The sequence below is a fragment of the Anabas testudineus genome, chromosome 7 (genome assembly GCF_900324465.2).
Source record: "Anabas testudineus chromosome 7, fAnaTes1.2, whole genome shotgun sequence".
Classification (NCBI taxonomy): Eukaryota; Metazoa; Chordata; class Actinopteri; order Anabantiformes; family Anabantidae; genus Anabas; species Anabas testudineus.
In genome coordinates this window covers 20,417,764-20,427,489 of record NC_046616.1, presented here as the reverse complement: position 1 = coordinate 20,427,489, position 9,726 = coordinate 20,417,764, and the positions used below count along the sequence as shown (strand labels likewise).

Below are 9,726 nucleotides of genomic sequence, written 5' to 3'. Positions count from 1 at the left end.
TTTATTTGTGCCAGCATTTCCTTGACAGTGCAAATCAGTTACAAATAACATGTACACATTGATTAGACATGATTCATACATTAACATAGAAAATTTTAACTTGCTATTTCAATCACATGATATCTTAGTTGATTTTAATTAACAAATTGCTGTTCAGAGGTCTCTGACATTCTTCCAGCAGGAGTCAGTCCAGCAGCATCAGTATTAACAGTGTGACTGAAGGGTCAAACCCTCTGCAGAGCTCCAGCGCTTGTTGTTGTTGTTGTTAAATGTTTCTCTGGCACAGTTTTAAGAAGTTTAAAGATTAAAATAATGTGGCTTGTTTTAGTTTGCTGCATCTTTTTTTTTTTAGCGTGGAGTGTGCCAAACCTAATAGTTCAAAGTGCGTAATCTTGGCACGTGAGAGCATAAAGAGTGACCAGAAGACAAGAGTGGCAAGAAAAGCATGTGAGCCCTCTGCGATTACCTGGTTTTCTGTCGACCATACAACGTAACATCATCAGTGTAAGTGAGTACAGCATAGATAAACACATGTGATTGAGACAATAACACACAAACAATTAAAATCGTTGCTTTTATTCAACACATCAATTAAACAGTCACAGTGCATGAACCCTTAGATTTAACTGCAGGACGAACCCCCTCAGGCTGCAACAACCTCAAGCCACCAGTACGTCTTGAAGCTGCTGAACCTGTACTATGTTCAAGAGGAACTGGACAAAACATTTTCCTAGTGGCATTGTGGAGTGTCAAGGTGCTCTTTGGCAAACCTCGGGCGGGCACACAGTGCTGTTTGTTGGAGAGCAGCTGCTTCCTCTGTGGTGCAATTAGGCACCATGCAACACTGACCAAACAGAGAACTCAACCAGCTTCAGTGGTTACGCTGGGTTTCTCCTTTACAAGCACCTCGATGAGCATTCAGCTTCGTGTCTTTGGAATTATCTTTGGCAGATGCCCACTTCTATGGGGAGTAGACTGATGAATATCTAAACTTGGTGAGATTACTTTCCAGCTGTATGCAAATCAGCTGCTGTTGATTGTAAGTCTGGGGAGTACTTTTCTAAATCAGAGTAGCTCTAACTCCACCTCCACTTTCATCATTGATTAGCTTTTGTTTAGTCTATTAACACAGGAGGAGGGGTAAGAACAATACAATGATGTGTGTGTTCTCATTTAAAATAGATGGTTCTTGATGATGATGTACCTATTGATATAAGATGAGTTCAGGAAACTGCCTGACTTACTTTCTCTTGCCACTGTAAACTAAACCTAATGAGAGTATCATAAGCTGAAGCTCCCAGAGTGAGATGACATTTTTATGACACAGTGTAGACATCTACAGACAGACTATGGTCCCTGTTTAGTGTTAATTCTTTAATACAGTCTTCTGATATTTCTTTTACGTTCATTCGAGACAGGGGGAGTGATCAGAGAGTAGCATTAAATGACTGGACAGATGGGAAAAGCACATTAGTAATAACAGCAGACTTGTTCATGGGTTGAGCCCATTGTGGATACGTGTTCAAGTTAAACATGGCGACACCCCACGTGTTCATGGCCAGAGAGACGGAGAGGATACCCAGGATGTTCATGAAAAAGCCAGTCTTCACCTAAGAGGGCGTGAGGGAGGACGGTGAGCTGCAGTTTATGTGCCATACATTTTCTGGTTGTGTAAAGTGCTGCTGTACTGATCTTACCATGTCTTTGACCATGAGATGACCAGACGCAAAGGCGATGGAGTTGGGTGGTGTGGACACCGGCAGCATAAAGGCATATGAACATCCTACTGTGGCAGGTATCATGAAGTACAAAGGATTAATTGTTACACGAATGGCCTGCAGGGACAAACACAAAGAGCAAAACAATTTAGAACATTTGATCTTTAAATATATTTTATAAGAACAATCGTTCTTTAAACCCATGTAACTTTGCCACAACACAACTAAGATTGGACAGCTTTGCTTTCTGCTGTAAAGTAGTTTAAGCTAAATGTTCATGGTAAACTGGTAACATGCCCCCTGTTACTTCAACAACAGGCTGCTGGGAATGTTTTGGGAATGATCTTAGCATGACTTGATGACTTGTCGCTATAAAAGTTAAGAGCTAACCAAATAATTTAGGATCAATCTGTGTGGAACATGAATGTTTGTAAAAGATTTCTTTCTAATCAAGCCAAAATGAAAAAAAAAAAAAAAATGTTGAAATGGCATCTCAGCACTCAGTCACTAAACATCCTCTGAGTGTGTACTTGGCAGTACATCATTACAAAGTACAAAAGCTTCAGATAATAATTACTGACAACTGCAGTTAATGTCCAACAGGCTACAGACACAAGAACATCGACTGCAAGAGTTTAACAAGCCCCTAAGCCTGTGATCAACATAAAGGAGGAGGTCCCTGTCCAGTTCATAAACTTGCTTCATAACATGCTTTATCTCACTCTCACAATCTCTATACCTGGTTGTCATTTTATTGGGGGCTGGGTACATACCATAACAGCAACACAACAAACTGAAGAGGTCTGTCTACATTTTTTCGAGTTGAAGGCACATCTTACCAGCTCAGCAATGACGGGCAAAAATATAATAATTGTGGCAGTGTTGCTGGCGAACTCAGTGAAACATGCCACAAAAGCAGTGATCAGCACTGCAGCTGCAGCAGGAGGGACCTCGGCCAAAGGTTGGAGGTGGCCTCCGATCCAGGAGGCGAGTCCAGACTCCTGCCAAACCCCACAAGATCGTGGTTACGAGTCAAAGATCACATGAAACATAATAAAGCAAAGGGGAGAACAGAACTAAACAGAGCGGGGCAGACAAACTAAATCTTTAAGAAAGAACTGGATTTGTGGAAATGTGTTTATTCGCATCCCTGCAGAGTTGGATGAGGAGATTGATGCCATTTCATAAATCATATACATTAAATATAACACTGTAGCTAGAAACCATAAAGAATAAAAACTATTTCTTCTCAGACTTCTCACTACTTATCAGGTCATGTTTTCTTTGTTTTATCTGACCAAAAGCATGTAAAAGCATTTTGAGGAAGTTTAAAAATGAATATTTGAATGGACGGATGAATGCAGTTTTCACATGTACCAACATCTTTACCTCACAACCTTTAGCCATAGCGAAGCCGCCTCCGAGCAACAGAATGATGTTCCAGGGAACAGAGTCCTGAGCTTTCTTCCACGACAAGAGCGGCACATAAGGACTGTTTGAAGCTGAGGAGAAACACAGGAGGATGTACAAAACTATGATATACACATTATATTCAATTGCTGGATTTATTTTCAGAACATTAAGTGAACTCACGGGTGTATTTAGTTTGTAATGTTAATGTGCTGAGTTTATCACTGTTCCGTTCTCGTGAACAATAAAGTTGGGTTTTCTACTCATTTGAAATTTGACCTACTTTGAGAGGAACAAATGAACCCACGTGTTATTTTGTGTCCAGAGGTTTATTTGACCAGCTGAACATAATATACACAATCACTCCAACACACGTGCGTACAGTTTGTCTTCACTCTCTCTCTCTCTCTCTCTCTCTCTCTCTCTCACACACACACACACACACACACACACCACACACATTAAGACCCCAAAGTGTGACAACATAGCTTTGAGAGATTACCCTAATCACAGGAACAGAGGAACTATAGTCTCACTTCCAAATGAGAAATTGCCTCAGACGCTGTAATCTACATTATTAACATTCTCCATCTGATTTTCAGTATTTTGCAATATCTAGACTGCAGGTCTTTGACTCTTTCATAAATATTTGGTCGTCAATAACTTGTCCTGACCCTCCCCCCCTCTACCGCTGACTTCCACTCTACACTGTAAATGTCTTTGATGGATGTTTTTATCTTCTTGCCCTTATTTTCTTATTCAAATTATATTATTTTTGTTTACTTGCTGTATAGAATCCAAATGTGTACAACATTAATAGTTAAAAATATTGTGATGACTATCTGTTGTATTTATTGTAAATAAAATGTATCCTTGTTGTTTAAGGGGTCACTGACCTTGGGGGTCGAACCACCAGCTCAGAGAGGGTTTCTGTGAGGGGAAGAAGAACAATATAGATACAATGATGACACCGGTGACTGCATCAGAGACGTACCTGTGGGACAATAAGACGAGAAGATCATTAACAGAGAAAGATGATTTACAGGGCCCTCAGCATGTGGATTCTGTGGAAATTTTCAGATTTAAAAAGAACAACTTTGTGCTTATCCAAGTGTGCCTTTCTTACCCTTTTTTAAAAAACACAGACCAGCCGGGGACAAATTTGGGATCTCTCGTAAACAGGAGAACAGCAAACAACACAAAAAAGAAAGAGATAGCTCCCTCTGCGAAACTGAAATTTAGTGTGGAAAAGAGTACAAGTCAGTGAGAGCACTCTGTGATAAAACGTACTCATTCACTGCCTGCTGCATGAGATTTGAAGACATACACGAGTCCTCACTTTAAGGGCCCTAGTTTTCTGTAATCCTCCTCTATTAGAGCCCTGGCTCTGGCCTCTGCCTCTGCTCTATGGTTGTTTTTCTTGTAGCACAGTCTGCATAAAATCAAAATAGCAGAAAAGAACATTACTTCACTTCACAGGAGACAAACTATGAATAATTGTGACTGAACAAAATGTCTTAATCTGCAATAATCAACTGCAGTAAGGAAATTACCGTGTATTCAATCCCCCGTAGAGGAATGCGATCCATATCCATCCCAAAAACAGGAAGAGAAGCATGAGCGGGAAAGCAAATGCAAACCAAGAGCCAAAATTGATAAGGTCACAGTCTGGAAAATAGCTGCAAAGCACAAAAAAGATTGTTTGCATCAGCTGGAAAAGAATCGTTTTAATGATGCAGTTTTATCTGCATAAAATGAAAGTTACCTTTTCAGCTGGCCAATCAGGATGAGGTTCGGTGCGGTGCCAGTCAGAGTGGCAGTCCCACCAATACTCGCTGCATAGGGAATACAGATCAAGAATCCTTTCCACACCTTCATCTGATACTCTGACTCTATTCGGATCTCCTCAGATGTCCTCATGTCAGTCTGCTCTATCCCATCCATCCTTTTGAATTTTAATTTATATTATATTTTTCACAGTGTATTACTACATGAGTTCTAGTGCTATGTGACAAGTAGAGTTTGATAAAACTTTTGAGCTTGAGCCTTTATTTACAAAAGAACAAAGAAGGAATTTCCTGTGTTGTCACTGAGCAATTTTATTGTGTTTTGTAAAGATAGGCAAATATAGCTTCATGCCTAAAACACACTCAAGCAAATTTGCAGGTTAATTAGTAACAGCTGAAGGTATCATGATTGAGTATGAAATAAGCATCAAGCAAAGAATGTGCATGACCTTTGAGCTCTCAGGTAGCGTTACATAAGAAACCATCATGCTAGCATTATGAATATGATCACAAAGGCTCACAGCTTGTTGCTGCATTCAGACATGCGACCTGAAAGTCTATTAAGTGAGGAGGAAGCCACACATCAGTTCTAAGCAGAAACGCCAGTTGTCTGGACCCAAGCGACCTTTGTTTTATTTACAAAATACAATCAAACTGGCTAGTGAAAACAATGAAAATCTTTTCTTTGTCTACTTTTGTCTGGTAAATAAAGGTTCAAGCTGATAAAAAAAAAAAGTGTCTAATAGTCTTTGAACTGTTCTTACCTATCTATTGACAGGATTTGTTTTTCTGAGGGCACTGAGGGAAGTGAATGCAGCTTTACGGTAGACTGACCTGTAAACAAGAGAAGCAAAGGTCATCTCCATATCATATAAATGTGAGGGAAAGGATGATTTCTAGCTCTTTTACAAGCTGTACCTTTGACATATTTAATATATCACTTAAAGTCAATAAAGTATCATTAATCAATTACCACTGGAATATTGACTAACTTTGCAGAAAAACTGCAAAGTTCACACCTTAGATTACATATTAAAGGCTCCGGCAGACAAGGTTAAAACAATGCAAAACCATCCAGTTTGTGTGCACATATTTGTTTCATATTTTAGTCTCCTCCGTCCTCTGCATTTCATTGATGTTGTTTTAATTTTGTGAAGCATCTTTGAGTTCTTTGATAGTCAGTAAAATGTAAGAAAAACATGCAGTGTACCATTCATTATGTCATCCTTTCCTTCCTCTGTGGACTTGCATTTTTGTTTTAGAGTCTCCAGGTCTCCGAACAGACTCTCCAGGATGGCACTAGCTATAGGAAGCATCATGGCTGTGGTGGCTGTGTTGCTGAGCCACATGGACAGGAAGGAAGATGTCAGCATCATTCCCAGAATGAGCCTGGGGAAAAAAAAGACACAACCCACAATCTCAAACAATAATCAGCATCATTGCTGCCGACTTAAAACTCTCAAGTCAAGGAGAAGGTTGGCAATAATCTATATTTTCTTATTGTCTTTAAAAAAGAAAGAAATAAATCAAAAGACTAAAACCAATGATGTTTCTTAATGCCTGCCTGCCTTAATGCCTGTATGTTTAACTAGTTTAATGGGGTTTTTGAGCAACAAATGAGTGATGGTACAGAAGAGTACATTAAGTCAGACTGCATGTCCAATCATTATTGGTTTTGGTCTTTTCATTGGATTTACTGACAATGTGATAAATATAGAATATTACCAGACTTATCCTTTAAACGTCCTTCCAGCAAAGTTTTCTCACCAAGCTGGTTTGACTCCGACTATAGTAAGGACTTTCAGAGCTATTCTGCGATGCAGGCCCCATTCCTCGATAGACGACGCCATGACAAGACCGCTGAGGAAGAGAAAATTGGTTTCGAGGAAGTACTGAGGGCAAACTTTTTTGGATGGAAGAACTCCAAGTGTTGGGAAGAGGCAGACTGGAAGCATCGCGGTGACAGCCAGAGGAAGGGCCTCTGTGCACCAAAACACAGCCATCAGCACCACCACATAAAGACATTTTCCCTCCTAAAAGATAAGCAGTACCGTTGTTAATGTTCAGCCAACTTCAGAAAGAAGAAGAAGATTTCACAAGAAAAAAAGCAAGGAATTACATAAACCACTGTATCGTGGTACAATGATGAACGATCAGAGAAAAGATCAAATCAACCAGATCATTCTTCTCACTTTAATGCTTTTTATTAAATTATTGAATTTATTAATTGTTTCATTTCAAGTTGACACATTTCCATAACAAATCATTTCCTCTTATTTGTTTATTCTGGCACCATATTATTCAACTACTGCTAATTCATAGGCATTAATCTGATTTTATACACCATTCATCTTTGTTTTTTATGTTCAGAACTGCTAGGACAGTTTTCTTTTTCTTTTTTTTTTTTTTTTGTTATCATGGAAAACACGTGTAATCATCAATCAACTCCATAAAATCACTCACCTTCTCTGGCAGAGTAAAAAGTAAAGGCAGGAACACAAGTGGAGTGAGCAGGAGAACCAGCTGCTTGTGGACGCACCACAGCTTCTTGGACACAACTGATATTTTCATCTCCAGAGAGAAGTGTTGCTCCGCTTGGGGACCTCTAGACTGGCTAAGAGGAGCCTGTTGGGCAGCACTTTGAATTCTCTGAGTGTGGAGAAGATTAACAATGCTCTCTGCAACAGGTTAACTGTTGCATCACTGTGGTTTTGTCTAATAGTTAAACATTCTGTCGGTTCCCACTAGGCCTCTCCCACACAGACAAAACAAATAGTGCAACATTTCAAAGAGTTGAATACCTAAGAATATAGTTTTATTCTTTTTGGTGCTATAACTCAGTGACTCAGCAAAACAAGTTCTCTAACTTGCCCTGCAATCATTGAACACACCACTTTCTGGCATTCAACGCTGATTCAAATCTGCTCTTTCTCACCCCGTCTTAAGCATTTTGTGTTTTTGTGATTGTGACTCCTACAAACTCTGTCTTAACTTGGTTTTACATCTCTGGAGGCCTAATGTTCTCAGATTGTCCATTTGTCCATTCCTTTCTCAACAATGCAATATCTCAAGCACGCGTAAGGAAAATGTGTCTCTCATTTATGTAAGTAGGAAACATTAAAACCACCACTTGATGTAGAGCACTCCAGTATAACATCAGTGATAAATATAAGCAGAATTATTATCAATTATCTGAGAGCTAAAAAAAAACTGAGACATTATGACCTTGTAGAAGTAGAGTTCATGGCAGAGCTGCTGTATTGAATTGTCTAAGATTGTACAAGTGTACCTAATAAAGTGGCCAGTGAGTGTATATCATATTAATTCTAACTAACATTGTCACAGCCCAATTCTGGTGCACTTGTTTTCTTCCTGTTTTAACAATCATATGTTCAGCTGAGGTGACTATACAGAGCAGATAGTGATATTTATTCATACATACATATAGTTATTTATAACTAACTGATTTTATTAATGATCAATTACAGTTTCTTCATCAGTTGCTAACAGGCATTGGTCAATACTACTTTTTCAAAACTCTTCACAGAGTCTGCATTAGAAACATGCAGCTCAGCTAAACACACATCACACTCTGGAAGCAAACATTTATATACTAAACCTATTATAATTTCTATAGATTTCAAAATGGCTGCAGCAGAAATACATGTATTTTCATCACTCTGTTTCGATTGTGTATGTAACAGTTTTGAACAAAGTATGTTAACATTTGAAAAATGTGTTGTTAAGTGTAGTGTTTTGCAGGCGATGGTCTCTGACTCAGATATGAATTTTGGTAACTGTGGTCATTGAATGCAGAACATACTGTACACAACTGTACGGATGTGAAAGACACTCCTCAGTGGACATGGGGTCCTTTCTGTCTTGTGGGGCTACAATGAGCGGTGTCCTTTCACACATTTGTCTCACTGAAAGAGCTGCTCAACATTCAGCAAATCACACTGTGATCATTTGAACCAGATTTCCTTTGATGGGACACTGGATAATTCGACTGAAAAAAAGAAATAGGGTATGTTTACAGTACATCACACTATAATACAAACAAGCTAAAAACAAATCCTGATAAAGGAACTCCTCCCCTAACACTGAAAAGTTTGGGGTCACCTGGAAATATCTGTGTTTTTAAAAGAAAAGTAGCTTTTTTGAAATGGAAACAACAGCTGAATGGATTATTATTATTACAGTACATACAATAAGCATACAGAGACCTCTCAGCGAGTTACAATGACATGTTGTGTTTGTCAGCACACCACAGCTGAAAACTGACAAAAGAAGCCATAAAATGTGCCTTATTAGAGCCTCTACACCAGGCTCCAACTGGCCAGAAACAAAGAACTTACTTTACAAACAAAGTCGGGTGGTTTTTGGTGTGAGAAGTGAAAGCCCCTGAGAGAAATTGCCATGAAACCGAAGATCTCCTTCAACCCTGTATACTACTCACAGCAGCACAAACTGTCTCTAACTGGAATGGAAAGGGGAGCAGGAGGCCACGGTGATCGGTGAAGTGTCCAAGAGGATAAATAATTCCTCTTTGGGGAACAGACGGACTGGCAGAATTTCTTAAATAGTACCTGCCAAAGAGCCGTTTAAACATCAACAGTGAAGAAGTGACTCCACAATACCGGAGTCAGGCAGTCAAACTGACCAGTGAAAGCACAACACTTCTGAGCAGTGGTTAGAGCAGCTCGACCATATGGTACGTCAGAAGTGCCCATCAAGTCCATCCAGCTTGTGGAAGGTGTTATCGGAAGGCATAGGGTCAAATCCCTTGAGATTACCTAAACAAATTGACT

The 9,726-nt window shown here is 39.4% G+C and overlaps 1 protein-coding gene across 1 annotated transcript; it reads right to left on the bottom strand.

Annotated features, from left to right (window-relative positions):
* Positions 1 to 274: 274 nt before the first annotated feature.
* slc13a3 (solute carrier family 13 member 3) lies at positions 275 to 7,620 on the bottom strand. The gene is made up of 13 exons (XM_026368665.1): positions 7,379 to 7,620; positions 6,683 to 6,948; positions 6,126 to 6,304; positions 5,680 to 5,749; positions 4,894 to 5,073; positions 4,682 to 4,807; positions 4,468 to 4,560; positions 4,255 to 4,359; positions 4,025 to 4,122; positions 3,108 to 3,220; positions 2,558 to 2,719; positions 1,698 to 1,835; positions 275 to 1,610 (listed from the first exon to the last, which is right to left on the bottom strand). The coding sequence occupies exons 1-13, from the start codon at positions 7,484 to 7,486 to the stop codon at positions 1,428 to 1,430; spliced, it is 1,821 nt and encodes a 606-aa protein (XP_026224450.1). The 5' UTR covers positions 7,487 to 7,620; the 3' UTR covers positions 275 to 1,427.
* Positions 7,621 to 9,726: the final 2,106 nt, after the last annotated feature.